We start from the raw sequence: 17635 nt of genomic DNA on the forward strand, positions 1-17635 counted from the left end.
TACTCGCTCATCGCCATATGATCTAAGAAGTCTTGTCAGTATTTCGAGGTCCCTCAAATAATTTTATAAATAAAATTTACATTTAAAGATGTATGCAGGCTTCAGTATGTGAAGGGAGACTCCTGTATTGCAATATAAAATCTTTAAAAAAAAACAAAAGGTTTTGTGTGATTTCTCTCCATGGCGGCAAGTTTTAGATCATCTTGTCACTGAGTAGGGCTTTCATGTTTGGTTGTTTTTTTAATTGAGTGCTCTACCACCCTTTGAGGATGGTTGACTCCATGCCAGCCAGTTTTTATAATATGGCTCTCAGATTTCACTTTAGAATTACAGGGAGTGCAGAATTATTAGGCAAATGAGTATTTTGACCACATCATCCTCTTTATGCATGTTGTCTTACTCCAAGCTGTATAGGCTCGAAAGCCTACTACCAATTAAGCGTATTAGGTGATGTGCATCTCTGTAATGAGAAGGGGTGTGGTCTAATGACATCAACACCCTATATCAGGTGTGCATAATTATTAGGCAACTTCCTTTCCTTTGGCAAAATGGGTCAAAAGAAGGACTTGACAGGCTCAGAAAAGTCAAAAATAGTGAGATATCTTGCAGAGGGATGCAGCACTCTTAAAATTGCAAAGCTTCTGAAGCGTGATCATCGAACAATCAAGCGTTTCATTCAAAATAGTCAACAGGGTCGCAAGAAGCGTGTGGAAAAACCAAGGCGCAAAATAACTGCCCATGAACTGAGAAAAGTCAAGCGTGCAGCTGCCAAGATGCCACTTGCCACCAGTTTGGCCATATTTCAGAGCTGCAACATCACTGGAGTGCCCAAAAGCACAAGGTGTGCAATACTCAGAGACATGGCCAAGGTAAGAAAGGCTGAAAGACGACCACCACTGAACAAGACACACAAGCTGAAATGTCAAGACTGGGCCAAGAAATATCTCAAGACTGATTTTTCTAAGGTTTTATGGACTGATGAAATGAGAGTGAGTCTTGATGGGCCAGATGGATGGGCCCGTGGCTGGATTGGTAAAGGGCAGAGAGCTCCAGTCCGACTCAGATGCCAGCAAGGTGGAGGTAGAGTACTGGTTTGGGCTGGTATCATCAAAGATGAGCTTGTGGGGCCTTTTCGGGTTGAGGATGGAGTCAAGCTCAACTCCCAGTCCTACTGCCAGTTTCTGGAAGACACCTTCTTCAAGCAGTGGTACAGGAAGAAGTCTGCATCCTTCAAGAAAAACATGATTTTCATGCAGGACAATGCTCCATCACACGCGTCCAAGTACTCCACAGCGTGGCTGGCAAGAAAGGGTATAAAAGAAGAAAATCGAATGACATGGCCTCCTTGTTCACCTGATCTGAACCCCATTGAGAACCTGTGGTCCATCATCAAATGTGAGATTTACAAGGAGGGAAAACAGTACACCTCTCTGAACAGTGTCTGGGAGGCTGTGGTTGCTGCTGCACGCAATGTTGATGGTGAACAGATCAAAACACTGACAGAATCCATGGATGGCAGGCTTTTGAGTGTCCTTGCAAAGAAAGGTGGCTATATTGGTCACTGATTTGTTTTTGTTTTGTTTTTGAATGTCAGAATTGTATATTTGTGAATGTTGAGATGTTATATTGGTTTCACTGGTAAAAATAAATAATTCAAATGGGTATATATTTGTTTTTTGTTAAGTTGCCTAATAATTATGCACAGTAATAGTCACCTGCACACACAGATATCCCCCTAAAATAGCTAAAACTAAAAACAAACTAAAAACTACTTCCAAAAATATTCAGCTTTGATATTAATGAGTTTTTTGGGTTCATTGAGAACATGGTTGTTGTTCAATAATAAAATTAATCCTCAAAAATACAACTTGCCTAATAATTCTGCACTCCCTGTATGCACATAATTGGATGCACATTTTGCCATGCTTTTCAAGGTGTGGATATCTTTAATGTTCTGAAATAGAATAACAATGAAAGCTATGGCATACCCAACAAAGTTATATATTTTGTTCAAGGCAGGCAAGCTCTTTCATATTCAAATGTCTCAAAGTTACAATGCAAAAAAACTGTTCATGTCTCTTCAAACTCATTCTTTAAATCAATATCGCCTAGAAACTATCGGCTAAAATACAAGTTTTGAGTTATGGTGCGGTACGACTATACCGCTGAAAAATTGGCCATTGCGCGTGGAATGGTCGGTAACGCATATTACAAGTCACCGCAGTACAGCTATACCGCAAGCATTTTAGCCTTAACATAACCCTCCATTCCACACTCAAAAAATGACGTTTGGGTGCGGGATTTTCCATAGCGCCGTATTACAGGTTGTGCGGTCCGGCTAAAATGCTTGCGTTACAGCCTATAACGCCGTGAGCCATTCTGCAATCTGAGACCAGTAATTATGGATTTTGCGAAACAAAAATGTTTCACAAAACTCATAACTAGAATGTTAGAAAGTACACTAAAACTCATAAACTACCTATTAACCCCTAATCTGCCGGCCACCCACATCGCCAACACTATATAAACCTATTAACTCCTAAACCACTGGCCCCCACATCGCCAACACCTTATAAACCTATTAACCCCTAAACCACTGGCCCCCACATCGCCAACATCACATAAACCTATTAACCCCTAAACCACCGGCCCCCCACATCGCCAACACGAAATAAATCTTGTAACCCCTAAACTGCCAGCCCCCAACATTGTAACTAATAAACTAAACCTATTAACCCCTAAACCACCGGCAACCCGACATAACAAAATTACATGATTAAAAAAATCTAACACTACGAAAAACAAAAAAATTACAAATTTAAAGACTAATCCTACGGAAAAAAAATTAAAAATCTAAGATTACAAAAAATAATAAACACTAAAAATACGAAAAATAAAAAACTCTAAGATTACAAAAAAATAATAAACGAAATTATCAAAAACAATTACACCTAATCTAATAGCCCTATAAAAATAAAAAGCCCCCCAAATAAAAACACCCGCTAACCTAACAATAAACTACCAATAGCCCTTAAAAGGGCCTTTTGTAGGGCGTTGCCCTAAGATAAACAGCTCTTTTACCTACAAAAATTACTAAGTCCCCCCAACAGTAAACCCCCCTCACCCAACCAACCCCCCAAAATAAAAAAAAACTAAGTCTAAAAAAATCCTAAGATACCCAGGGCATTCAGCTCTTTTACTGCCCAAAGCCCTAATCTAATAAAATTAAATTAAATTAACCCCAGAATATCTACTCACGGTTCCTGAAGTCCAGTCATCCATCCTCATCCAGGTGGCAAGAAGTCTTCATCCAGGCGACGACATCTTTCTCCATCACAGGACCATCTTCTATTTTCATCCCGGTGGCACAGAGCTGTGGAGGCGCGGAGCTGTCCAGGCCCGGCGATGACATCCAGTGCGGAGCGTCCTCTTCATACGATCACCACCGTACACTGAAGCTTGAATACAAGGTACCCATTTAAAAATGGGGTACCTTGCATTCCTATCGGCTGACATTTTCAAATCAGCCAATAGGATGAGAGCTACTAAAATCCTATTGGCTGATTTGCCTATACAAATGCCCCTTTAGAGTTGCTTAGGATTTTTTAAAATTTAGGTTTTTTATTTTGGGTTGTTGGTTGTGTGGGGGGGTTTTACTGTTGGGGGGACTTTGTAATTTTTTGTAGGTAAAAGAGCTGTTTAACTTAGGGCAATGCCCTACAAAAGGCACTTTTAAGGGCTATTGGTAGTTTATTGTTATGTTAGGGGGTGTTTTTATTTGGGGGGGGCTTTATAATTTTATAGGGCTTAGATTAGATTAGGTGTAATTGTTTTTATTTTTGATAATTTCGTTTATTATTTTTTGTAATCTTAGAGTTTATTATTTTTCATATTTTTAGTGTTTATTATTTTTTGTAATGTTAGATTTTTTATTTTTTTCGTAGTATTAGGTTTATTTAAATTTGTAATTTAGGTTTTTAATTTTTTCGTAGTGTTAGGTTTTTTTAATCATGTAATTTAGGATTTTAATTGGTAGTTTATTTTATTCTATTAGATTAGTAATGTTAGATTAATTTATAGTTTAATCTTAGTTTTTTTTTATTTCACAGGTAAGTTTTTTTTTTTAATTTTAAGATAGTTATATTGTAACTTTTAATTTAAAGTTAGGGGGGTGTTAGGTTTAGGGGTTAATAGTTTAATTTAGTGTTTTGCGATGTGGGGGGGGGGGCGGCAGTTTAGGGGTTAATAGCTTTAGTTTATTAGTTGTGATGTGGGGGGCTGGAGGTTTAGGGGTTAATACTTTATTTTAGTGTTGGTGATGGCGCGTGGGCGATGGTTTAGGGGTTTATATGTTTATTTAGTGTTGTGGCGCAGCGGATTAGGGGTTAATGACTTTATTTAGTGTCAGCGATGTTGGGGTGGCAGATTAAGGGTATTTAGACAAGGGGTTTATGTTAGGGTGTTAGATTTTTACATAACTTTTTCTCCATAGACATCAATATGGTTGTGTTACGGCGATCTCCATTCCGCGATCGCAGGTGTTAGTTTTTTTCTAACACTTTCTCCCCATTGATGTCTATAGGGGAAAGCGTGCACGAGCACGTAAACTCAACCCTTGGCTTTTGTGCAGTATGGAGCTTAACGCACAGCACAAGGTGTTTTTTCAGTAACTTGTAATGGCAGCGCTATGGAAAGTGCAATACCGCTAATTTTGCTGCATTATTTACGCACCCGGTGTAGCGCACAACTTGTAATCTAGGTGCAAACACTTTGTTGTTTTCATGAGGTTTGTTTGATTTATTTTCTTCCCAGTATGTGGGCTTATAATGAATCTTATTTTCAGAATAATTGCTGGACGACTTTGTTGTGTTGTTATATATTTTTTCACAAATGTTCTTTATTCCTGTTACTATTATTTTTCCTAAAATAGTTTTTATATATTTTTGTCCCTTTGCTGATGAGGACTTTTGGAATTTATTTTTATTTTTGAATTTCCTGTTCCCTGAGATATTGTACATGCTTTCTTAAAGGAACATTACATAAAAGACACTACTATACATATGAACAGACAGAAATTAAAGATGTTAACATTTTATTTTATGCAGACAAAGGTCATGTTAATGTTGTTTACACTGACACAAACAGGAAATTCATGTTTGTGCACAACTGGTATCTAGGAAATAATTCATCACTGCCTGACAAAGACAACAGAAAAGCGCTGCTGATGGACAGGGACGCAGCTCCTCAAATGTAAAATCAGTTGTTTTATTCAGGATATGGAACATCATTAAAGTAAAATTAAACTACATAAATTGCAAAAACAAAAAGATTGACTTCAGTGTGCCTTTAATACTGAGCGTCTGCATCAGTAACTCCCAGACATGCTTAAAGAGAGGTGGCTACTGCCCGCACCTCACGCCTCGTCAAAGCTGTTCCTCGTTTCTAAACACTCATCATGCTTGTGCGTATTTTCTTCCACAGAGATAGCAATGGGAAATTCCTTCTTTTTTTTGTTGTTGTAGAGAACCATCTATTTAGGATGTTGCATATAAAGCTAATTGTTGCAGTTTTTCATTTGTTTCAGAACAATTGTAGTTTCAGTGAAACCTAAAGTTAAAAGATTTTGAAAAGAAAAAAAATATAATGTATGTTCTGTAGAATCTAAAGCATTTTTTAAATTAGTTTATTATTATTTTTTATCTTTTAAACTTTTTTATAAAAAAGAAAAAAAATCAACAATTTACATGAAATACTGTCAAGCATAAAGAAAAATAAACGTAGGAGTTATATATAATATGGTTCCAAGTTATAGGTGTGCACACAAACACGTTATTATAATTATTAATAATAATAATTCTATTTTTTAACTAATAATCAAGTTAGGGATTTCAGTTTGGACATCCTAGAACTTGATTGGTTTAAATGTAAATGAAATTGTTGTAAGAATCATAATTACAAGCAAAGTAAATAAATAATAAAGCAAATTCATGGATTTATGGTGTCTGAGGCAGTCAGAGTAGCAGCAGTGTTTTGAAGCTGGTAGTTTTATGCTGGATTGACCAGTTCTTGCTTAACTGGTTATTATAATTCTTTCCTGTACAATGATGAATCCTTTTCTCTAGAAAGTGACACATAACTCACTGAAGTTCCATCCTCTCTAAGTTATTTCAGAGGCTAAAATAAATGAGGTGTCTGGTCAGAATGTTATGCCCTTTGACCTGTGACATCATTAATCAAATCATTTCTCTACTGGGTTACAGTAGTTTGCAGCCATTAAGTTAAACCTTTTGTTTCTAGTCTTATTTACGGAATACTGAATTCAAGTAATTTTGAGATGTTGTCAAATTTTATATTCAATTCTAAAATGTTTTAGTTGTGAAACAATTAGTTGATTTAAAATATCAGATATTCAACTGAATTGTTATTTTGTTTGATGTAAGCATTGCATATTTATAGAATTATTATCTGTACTAATATATTATTTAACACTGTACTTTTGTTTAACAGCCTGAATCAGGGTCTAGCCCTTTGCTTCTTGTTGGCTATGAGGATGGCTCAGTGGTCTTGTGGAATGTTTTGGAACACAAATTTCTGAGCAGACTGGTTTGCCACAAGGAGCCTGTTATGAGCCTTGACTTTGACTCCGAAAAAGCCAGAGGGGCCTCTGGATCCTCAGAGAAAATACTTAGTGTCTGGAGCCTTGACGAACAGCAGAACCTTAAGGTATGGAGTGCCATCCCTTCCGGTCTACCTATCCAGCTTTGCACTAGCTGTCGTGCAGCCTGAAAAATTGTTTAGTTAGTAGCCCTTAGCCAATTAATCACTGGCCGGTTACATCTCAGGGGCCCAGGCTAAACTCTTTGAAATTTCTTGTGTGACTGCTTTCTGTTTGTTTGTTTTTTAATCTCATCCTGTCACTTAGAAGCAGTGGCTCAAGGAGTCTCCCAAAGGAGAATTTGGTTACAGACTTAATGGTATAAAATGTAGAGGCCCTTAGAAATTTTCTGCATCATTGGTTATAAAGAAGAGGAAAAAGGTTCATTTATTTTATTATGAAAAACTGAACATTGGTATCATCATATATGCCCTCAGAGTTAATAATAATTATCCTCATAGTCTCCATATAAAGCATGCTTTTTATGGGGGTTTTCCCCATAACATTTTGTATGTATACAACATTTTTGTTTCTTTTTTTATAGGCTTCTGGATCATTTTAGTGTTTTTGTTATAAGCATTAATCTTTTTTTTTTTTCTGAATGATCGTCACCAAGTATTAATAAAATAAATATATGCGACTCCCACGTAGAGGAAATACTCAGTGAGCCCTTTTAGTTATTTGCTACTCTTCCATTAATAATGCAAACCAGATGATGGAATGTTACATTCCACGTACCTTAGCTAATGACATAACATGAAAATCAACACAGTGTCACGTTATTCTTACGTTTTAGTGAATAAAGTTGGGTAAGTTTCCTCTGCAGAAATCATGCACATTAATTCAGTTTGTGGCTGAATTATGATAAAACTGCCAAAAAAAGAAAGTTTCTGATGGTTACATGCCGCTTTTATTAAAATACATGAAAAGAGGAATCCGCAGAAAAACAATTAACAGTTCTCTGAAAGAAGATCCACCTGTCAGTTTAGTTTGATGTTCGTTATTTTCAGATACTTGCCAAGTCAAGCAACAATATCAGAAAATAATACATCATGGAGTTAAATATTTCTGTTCTTTTTCTTGAGGCTTACACAACACAAGAAATCATTAATCCAGGAGTTGCTGATGTTGTCCTGCGGCAAGACAGAAAGATTTTGGCTACAGCTGGCTGGGACCATCGTGTTCGGATATTTGGATGGAAGAAAATGAAGCCATTAGCTGTCCTGCAATACCACTCAGCAACAGTACATTGTGTGTCCTTTTCCGACCATGCCAATCCTACAGACAGACTGGTTGCAGCTGGATCAAAAGACCAACGTATAAGTTTATGGTCCATATATTAACACATTTAATAAAAATAAAATAAAGTGTTTTTATTTATGCTTTTTTTGTTAAAATGGATTAAATCATCAATTTAAAATGCTTTTGCATAAAAAAAAAAGAAGCAGTTTTAGAGACTTTGTATTATATTTGTATTTTTTTTTTTTATAAATAAATGCTCTTTCCTTTTGTGGTACTCTTTTCTTAACCTAAATTTTGTGATGTTTATTCAGGAATTAACTATTTATAAACCGTGGAAGATGTTTGGAATATACCCATGTTATGTAATGGGATAACACAATAATAATAATATGAAAAACAAAATATGAGATAGTGATTCAGACCCTTGAAAGTGATATATATCAAACACAAAAAAGAGAGACAACAGGTGCAGAAAAAATATTATACTTTATATTTTAAGTTCCAATTAAATTCACGAATAAATGTACTAGACATTTGAAGAAAAATCCAGCTATAAATATGAAGAACTCAAGATTTTTTTTTAGAAAACAGAGGGTAGCAGGTGACTGGATTTTATGACAGCATTTTGCAGTAATTATGTAGAACAGATTTGATTAAACCTATACTGATACTGCAGAGGTCATAACCTGTGAAAATAGACACATTTCAAAATAATCATAGGTCTTCTTAACTTTATGCACCTACATTTTTTATGTTATTATTTTTATGACATTTTTTAATACTGATATTTTCAATTAGTTTGTAAACAGATTTGTTTTTTCATACTTCTATAAAGTATATTACCAGTCTAGATTAAACATCACTAAACTCCTCAATTATTTCTTATATAAAAATGTCAAATAGACAATTCAATTAAGAACCCTCTTCTATGAAGACAAAATATGACCCATCACATCTGTGATTAGGACCACAAAAATAGCCAAGAGTTATCTCTGATCTGTAGAATGAGTGGATGCATCTCATCTGGATGTAATGTGTGTGAGAGATCTGATTTCACCTCCATGTATGCAACATCAACCTGCTGGCTGCTATTCTCATGGTGGTCGCGTCTGAACATTTACAGCACATTGTATATGATATCTGTGAAGGAACCTTGTGATGGGTTTTTTGGCTTTGTAAAAAGAGTGTCATAAATCCCAGAATTAAACCATAAAGAATGAGAGATCATATAAAGGCACGGCTGCCATCTTAATTTTCTTTTTCACTTTTTTTTTCCTTATAGCGAAATAGTTTGGCTATGTAAGTATAGAGCGTGTTAGTTGCTATTAGCATGTTCATTGAGGTCATCACCTCTGATTTATTGAATCCTGAAATATATGATAACTCAGTTTCAGCAGAGTACATTTTTTCAGAAGTCTCCCTTTCCAAGACCAACAAGGTAACATACATCCTTGGAATCTGTGTGTAAAAATGTAACTTGCGTGTAAAACTCGAGTTCTTTGGGCGAACTGCCAATCAAGTGGGTTGCAGTTCCCAGACCATATGGCAACATCAAGACTGCTGAGCCGAGCTACTTCAGAGTACTATCTGCTCCCAATATACTCGTCTGGCCTTGCTCTGTTTACAAATGCTGGATATACTTTTATTTTACTGAATACATCTTTTATGAACACCCTAATTTTCATTGTGTGAGTTTCTAACTAGGTGGTGTCCTACTTGGCTTTAGAATGCTGATATCTCTTCTTGGGTTGCAGTCTCATTAAAAATAAATCACACGTGTCTGCAGCATTAAAGGGACATAAAACCCAACATTTTCCTTTTCAGATAGAACATACAATTTTAAACAGCTTTCTAATTTACTTCTATTTTCATATTTTCTTTGTTTTCTTGTTATCCTTTGTTGAAAGCAGGGATGTAAGCTCAGGAGTGTGGACATATCTGCAGCACTATATGGTAGAAGTTTTGCAACAATGTTATACATTATCTAGAGCACTAGATGGCAGCACTATTTCCTGTCATGTGGTGCTTCAGGCATGTGCCGACCTAGGTATCTCTTCAACAAAGAATAACGTGAGAATGAAGAAAATTTTATAAATAAAAGTAAATTGTAAACTTTTTTAAATTGTATTCTCTGTCTGAAAAATGAAAGAAATTTTATAGGTTACATGTCCCTTTGAACATGATTGGTCATCATAATTTCTGGTTCATTTTATGAATGGAAGCAATTCACTTTAAAATAGCTACGAACCTTCCAAGATGAAGATGAACTATGGATGCACATTTCAACAGGTTGCACATAGCTGATGTAGTAGTGCTTTTAAAAAGGGACTATTTAAACACAAGTGCTGTGCTTGAATTTTTAGATGGATCAAACTCACAATGAATTATTGATTGTGAAATGTGAGATTTAGTGACTGGATATTCTAGAGCAATAATAAAATAGAATTTCTTAGGGTATTTTACTATTATATGTATGTTTGCTGCCAAACATTTTAAACCCCATAAAAAGAATGCATACAAAGTTAAACACTTTGCACAAAAATGGAGACAAAAAAAAACAACATAATATGAGATACTGAGTACAAACCCTTAAGAGTGAAAAATATAAAACACAAAAATGATAGACAACAGATGCAGAAGACCATCTGATAAAAATTATTAATAAAAAATATTGCACAAAAAAAGTTATAAGGGCTGAAATAAAGAAAATCTCAGGTGTTAGAGAGAAAAAAAGGCGGCAAAGGGCTTTAACACAGAGATACATACATACACGTCAAAAGATGTATATATGTGTGTGTGTATATATATATATATATATATATATATATATATATATATATATGTATATACTGTGTATGTGTATATATATATATATATATATATATATATATGTGTGTACATTATGTATTTATATGTGTATATATGTATTTACAGACATGTATACAGTTACACATATAAATACATATATAGACATATGTTAAGTGCATTGGAGCCCTTTGTAGTTAAGTAGATGAAAAAATATAAACGCATATTTATGCAATATTAATATTTAATAAAGTGTTATACTGTGTATTTACTGTAAATATTTCACATTACAATGTTCTGCACATAGCAGAATATGTTCTATGTATTTTAAAACAACTATTCCTATATATCTGTATATGTCTATACCTATATATAATCATGTGTGTGTATATATATATATATATATACACATTTCTAACACATTACATAATTGTATTATTATATTAGCATGTATCTTTAGATCTTATCCTTAAACACTAAATACATTTCATTCACTTCATGCCGTCATTTTAGAAACTAGGTTTCATTGCAGGTATCTGAAGGAGAGTTGTGCAAATGCAAACACGTTAGCACTGGAATGCAGTGAAAGCTAGATTACAACATGGCAGCACCCATAGCTAGAATGAGGCAGGGAATAATCTCAATACTGTACTAATAAAAATGTATTTAGTCTTTAAAGGGATCGTTTGTGAAACGCTAGGATTTACCATCCCTTTAATGTCCCTTTAACTAATTACATTGAATAAATAAATGTTGTATGCATTGTCCTAGTGTTGAGTCACAATGTTTGTCCCATCTGAGACTTTAAACAATACACTCAACCAGTGTTCCCTCTAAGGCCAGTTTTGTGAGCGACCCAGCTATAAAACAGTTAATTAGAGCGATTAGCAAAGACTACTCAATGCAGACTGCAAGGTTTGGTTCCCTTATTATCTGTTTAACTGCTGGGTCGCTTGCAAAACTGGCCTTAGAGGGGAACACTGCTCTCAACAAATCTTATGCTATTTACTTTTTGTGTGATACTTTTACCATGTGTGTTCTAAGCCAGGGTTTAAACACTTCCTCTTCACTACACTGGGCTGGGATTAAGAGGGTAGGGAAGTATCATACTCAAACAGCATTAATAGCATTTTAATGGCAGATATCTACAGGCTCTTCTGGGAATTTCTCTTTTTTTTTTTTTTTTACTTTACTAGTGAATTGTTTTTGCTTCCCTTTAAAATAGCCGTGTAGTGTTCTAAAGAAAATGGTATACCGCATAGGAATGTGTATACCACGTCACTTTAGGTCACATGACTCAGCTGCTGGAAGGGTGTTGTGCTCAATGCGCATGCGGAAGAGGCCCAACCTCCTCCTAACAGCTGATGTAATGTAAACAACGGGTCGAGGAAATAAATGACCCGTAATCACTTGCGCGTACTGACACCTTTTTCGGCAAGTCGGCGGCGCACAATGGATCACTGAGGAGTAGGGCTGTGTGCGCTTGCGCATTGCAATTTATGGTCCATAGAATCCTGCGACCCATTGTTATGTACTAAATCTCCTTAAACAGATGTTTGGAGGAGGTTGGGCTTCTTGCGCATGCTCATTGAGCGCCACACCCCTCCAACAGCTGATAATACGTCACTGGAAGTGACGTAGTATACAAATTCCTATGGTATACCAGTTTCTTTAGAACATGTAGGATATTCAAGCCGCAGTGTTGCTTATTTCCTTTAAAGTTCATCCTCACCTGGGTTACTTTCAGCATGCTGCCCATTGTCCCCAGTTTATTCCCAGCTGATCACTTTTTTCTGTGGGTTATGATGGCATGCAGACTTGGCATAACAGTACATAGAGACATTGAATTCTGCAGGTGTTATCTCTTGAGCTTATCTGTTATGAAGCATCTTTCCTCAACTAGCAGGAAAGGGAATTTAACCAAAGATAGATTTTATGGGGGGTTTTTATTTATTTTTTCTGAAATAAAAGAAGTTCATGAGTTAGTGCAGAAAAAAGACAGTCTAAATTGGTCTCCCCAAGTCGCAAACATTGTGTGTCTTTTTTGCTTGAAATGATCAGTTATGACATGTTATAGTCAGGTTCTTCAGTATCTGTTTCTGTTTACAGCGGGGGCGTTTATGGGCGAGCAATAAATAACCAGCCATTACAAGGGACAAAGCAGTTTGTAGGGGTCAAAAGTGGTGGGTGTGGTGTGTTAGAAAAAAAAATGGCACTGAAAAGTCCCTTTACGTTGCGGTCTATGTGGAACTGTGTGTTCCCTGTAAATATATATGCATATAATCATTTACACTTTGTATGTCTGAGGATGGACTTTTGGGTCCGAAAACGTTCACATTAAAGTAACTTTTTGCAAATCAATTCCCATTGGAGTGCGCTTCTTTTGTCTATTATTCAGAATCTTTGCAGCACCCTGGGTTATTGCCGTGTGAAGTCTGGAGTGCTGTCTGTCTAAAAATGTATCATATATATTTAACATTTGCTGCCTATCGCTGCACAACATACCCACTTCGCTGGGCTTTCGTGAGTGCAATGCTTCTATGCAATGCGAACACATTGCGGCTAACTTGTATTACTAGCGCACATTTGCATGCGCAAATATCAGCTAGCTGAACACATAGGTTAAGCCAATGACAAGATGCATATATCTGAAGCCACCAATCAGCAGCTAACTAATAGTAATGCACTACTGCTCCTGAGCCTACCTAGTTCAGCTTTTCAACAAAGGATACCAATAGAATGAAGCAAACTAGATAATACAAGTAAAGGAAAATGTTGTTTAAAACTGCATGTTCTATCTGAATCATGAATGTTTAATTTTGACTTTACTGTCCCTTTAACCCTCTTGGAGAGAGTGGAAAAACCACATTTTCAATGGAAGCTTAAGTACAATCAAACAGGCAAAATAAATAATGAATGTGCATTGTATTTTGTTGGATATTTCATTTTAAGTTTACATTCCTTTCAACAATCATACTTTTTATCTCTTTATATTCTTTAAAGACTTTAAAGCTTTTATAGACATGCTAGTTGTAGATATAACCTTAACATGACGTGACCTCAGACTAATTACTTCCTCCTCTGTGATTGTTAATAAAATAGTTTAAAAAGCATATTGCTATATGGATTAGTGTGTAAAGGATAATAATAAAAGAAATAGTATGTCTGAAGAGAAAATAGCAAACATAGAATGTGACAGTAGATAAGAACCAAAACGTCCCATCATATTACATGTTCTTAGGATAGCCTTAAGCATATCCCAGGCATTTTTTAATTCCTTTACAGTTTTTGGGCTAAATTACAAGTGAGGAACAAACGGTTTTGCGCCATTTTCATTCCGCTGATATTACAAATGGAGCAAAATCGCAATTTCGCTAGTGCAATCTTATTTACGCTTTAATCCTTACCGCAATTTTAGAGGTCTGGTTAACTGTTTTCTGAAACAAACAAGTTGCACAAAAACACTTAAAAAATACATTACACGGTACAATTACACTCATATTAACACTGTCTAATAAAAAATATTGCACAAAAAAGTTATAAGGGCTCAAAGATAGGAGACCTTGGGTGTTAGAAAAAAAAGGCAGGCAGATGGCTTTAACATTGAGACATACAGATATTTGTATGTATATATTTATGTTTCTAGATGTGTACATATTTATATGTCTATATATGTATTGACAGACATATATACACATATAAACACATAAATATATATGTACACATATATAAACATATATATATATATAAGTGCATTATGGCCCTTTGCCACTAAGTAGATAAAAATATGATAAAACATATTCATGCAATATTCATATTTAAAGGGACAGTCAACACCAGAATTTTTGTTCTTTAAAAAGATAGATAATCCCTTTATTACCTATTTCCCAGTTTTGCATAATTGACACAGTTATAACAATACACGTTTTACCTCTGTAATTACCTTGTATCTAAGCCTCTGCAAACTGCCCCCTTATTTCAGTTCTTTTGACATAATTGCATTTTAGCCAATCAGTGCTCATTCCTAGGTAACCTCACGTGCATGAGCTCAATGTTATCTATAGGAAACACATGAACTAAGGCCCTCTAATGGTGAAAAACTGTCAAAATGCTTTCAGATTAGAGGCGGCCTTGGAGGTCTAAGAAATTAGCATATGAACCTCCTAGGTTTAGCTTTCAACTAAGAATACCAAGAGAACAAAGTGAAATTGGTGATAAAAGTAAATTGGAAAGTTGTTTAAAATTACATGCCCTATCTGAATCATGAAAGTTTTTTTTTTGGACTTGACTGTCCCTTTAATAAAGATTTTAGCTATGTATTTACTGTAAATATTTCACATTTGCTAATGTGAATATGCTATGTTGTTTTTTTTTTCCCAACAATTTACTTTTCTCGAATGACTTCTATGGGGAATGGAAAATGTGATGAAGTTTGCCGGACAGATAGCTCAGCATGCTAAGGCACTGTGGCTAAGTTCTGTAGCAACCCAAGGGTTGCAGGTTCGATCCCCGGCGAGGTTCTCTCAGCCTTTCATCCTTCTGAGGTCGATAAAATGAGCAGCGCCTTGAGACCCTTACGGGTGATTAGCCGCGCTTTACAAATACCCAATACAATACATACAATCTCAGGTGTTTTTTTTTCCCACACTTTGTTCCCCCATTGATGGGGGAATACATGCACGAGCACACGGAAAATGAAGTTAGGTATTTCATGCTATTCAGGTTACTGCTAGGCAAAATACGTTTCTTTTTAACTCATCTAGCTCATAAAGCTTAACTCTAGCGGAGTTACTGCGCGACTTGTAATCTGGCCCTTAGTGTTTACCACCTCAATTGGAAGTTTATTCAATGAATCCACCACCCTTTCTGTAAAAAATATTCTACCTCACATTTCTCCTGAATCTGCAACCCTCTAATTTAAGATTGTGACCCCTTGTTTTGGCATTTGTTTTTTGTGGAAAAAATGCTTTCAACTTCTTAAGTCCCTTCATATATTTTAGATCATATACCAATTTAGTAGCCCTCCTTTAGACAGCTTCTAGTTTATTTATATCTTTCTGAAGATATGGTCTCCAGAACTTTACACAGTATTACAGATGTGGCCTATCTAATGATCTGTGAAGTGGCTATTTCCATCTTAATGGGAGGAGAGTCCACGGCTTCATTCATTACTTGTGGGAATTTAGAACCTGGCCACCAGGAAGAGGCAAAGACACCCCAGCCAAAGGCTTAAATACCTCCCCCACTCCCCTCACCCCCCAGTCATTCTTTGCCTTTCATCACAGGAGGTTGGCAGAGAAGTGTCGGAAGATTCGGAGTAGTCTCTTATGGAGGGTAGTACTCTTCGGAATGGGACTGGGGTTTTAAGTAGTCCTGTCAGCCTCTCAGTGAGAGCATGGGTGAAAGTTAGAGTCCGTAGATGCAGGGAGAGTCTTTCTGCGAAACCATCCCGACTCAGATTAACAGCTCCTTAAGCAATCAGCGTTGACGAGTTTCGCTGCCTGCTTTCTGCATTCAAGTCCATGTCAGGAGCAATGCTACTACCCTGTCACACTTGAAAGGCTGTGTTCCTGTTCCACAGCATAGATTCTAGTAAGATTGTTTCATTTATACACAAATGATAACGCAAGAAGACAGGGTCACAGTGTGTCTCCTTTTATCGGTATAGAATCAAGGGTTAATATCCCCGGAAAGGGGGTTATATGAATAGGGGGGGATTTATGCATAACATTCTTTATTGTGTTTGATGCTGTGACATGTGTTAGATGAGGCTCCAGCAATGTGCGAACAGTCAGGTTTTCTTGAGAGATATTGGCGCAGCCTCTTTTTGGCGTGTTTTTCTCTGTAGTGCAGGGGAGGTCCTGCATGGCACTCCATGTGACCAGGTGTGGCCTCTTTAACTTCCTCTTTCTTGATCGGCGGTTGCAGGAGACGAAACAGTTTCTCTGTGGTCCGGTTCATAGGAGGTGGTGAGAGCCTCGGCCATTGGGATATCAAGGTGCTATTTATTTCTATCTAGTCCATAATAAAGGTGCAAGCTATAGAGGACTCAGATATGTTAGAGGGTACTCCCTCTTTAACAAAATCTAATACCTGTGTTTATTGTGAGGAGGTTCCGGTAGATCCGCCTGCTCAACTATGTTCAACATGCTTTGATAAAATTGCAATATCTAAAAGGAATAAGATATTTAGTACAACTGAACCGTCCACCTCTGAGGCTTCTCCGTCTCGCGAGGTGCCTTCCCTACATTCATCTCCGATTACACATGCAGCTCCCCAGGGCACTTCTAATCCTCACGCGGGAGGGGCCCTTTGGCCGCCAGATTTTGCTGATCAGTTGCAAACGGCGGTCTCTGCGGCCTTCAATGCCTTACCACACCCTGCTAAGTGCAAGGTGAAACATAGCTATTTGTCCCAGGGTTCATCTACTTCGTTGGATGTCTCTGACAGGTTATCCGCTGATGAAGACGACTCTGACTCCTCGGAGAACGCTCTTTCTGAGTCGGAATCTGCGACATCTAGACCTCCGGCTGTGGAGGAACCAGACTTTAAGTTTAAAATGGAGCATTTGCGCTTCTTGCTAAAAGAGGTGCTTGCTACGTTGGAGGTTCCGGAACCGAAACTTCTGGATGAACCTTCGATCCGTAAGCTAGATAGGGTCTACGAGGATAGGGTGGTGCCTCAGACCTTCCCGGTTCCTGTTATGATGGCTAATATTATTAAGAACGAATGGGAGAAACTTGGTTCGTCCTTTTCTCCCTCTACTTCTTTTAAAAAAACTGTTCCCCGTTCCAGACTCTCAGCTTGAGCTGTGGGGGGCCATCCCTGAGGTGGATAGAGCTATCTCCATGCTCTCTAAGCGTACAACTACCCCACTTGAGGATAGTTCATCGTTCAAAGAGCCCATGGATAAAAATTAGAATCCATGTTGAG

The 17635-nt window shown here is 36.8% G+C and overlaps 1 protein-coding gene across 2 annotated transcripts in view; it reads left to right on the forward strand.

The window, feature by feature from the left end:
• GNB1L (G protein subunit beta 1 like) overlaps positions 1-8171 on the forward strand; it is a 321108-nt gene extending 312937 nt beyond the window's left edge. For both annotated transcript variants that reach the window (XM_053701925.1, XM_053701926.1), the window contains 2 exons: positions 6508-6723; positions 7741-8171. In XM_053701925.1, the coding sequence (XP_053557900.1) occupies positions 6508-6723; positions 7741-7998 (474 nt within the window). In that variant the 3' untranslated portion in view covers positions 7999-8171. The remainder of the gene's footprint in view (positions 1-6507; positions 6724-7740) is intronic.
• Positions 8172-17635: the final 9464 nt, after the last annotated feature.

This window comes from Bombina bombina, chromosome 2, assembly GCF_027579735.1.
Source record: "Bombina bombina isolate aBomBom1 chromosome 2, aBomBom1.pri, whole genome shotgun sequence".
NCBI lineage: Eukaryota > Metazoa > Chordata > Amphibia > Anura > Bombinatoridae > Bombina > Bombina bombina.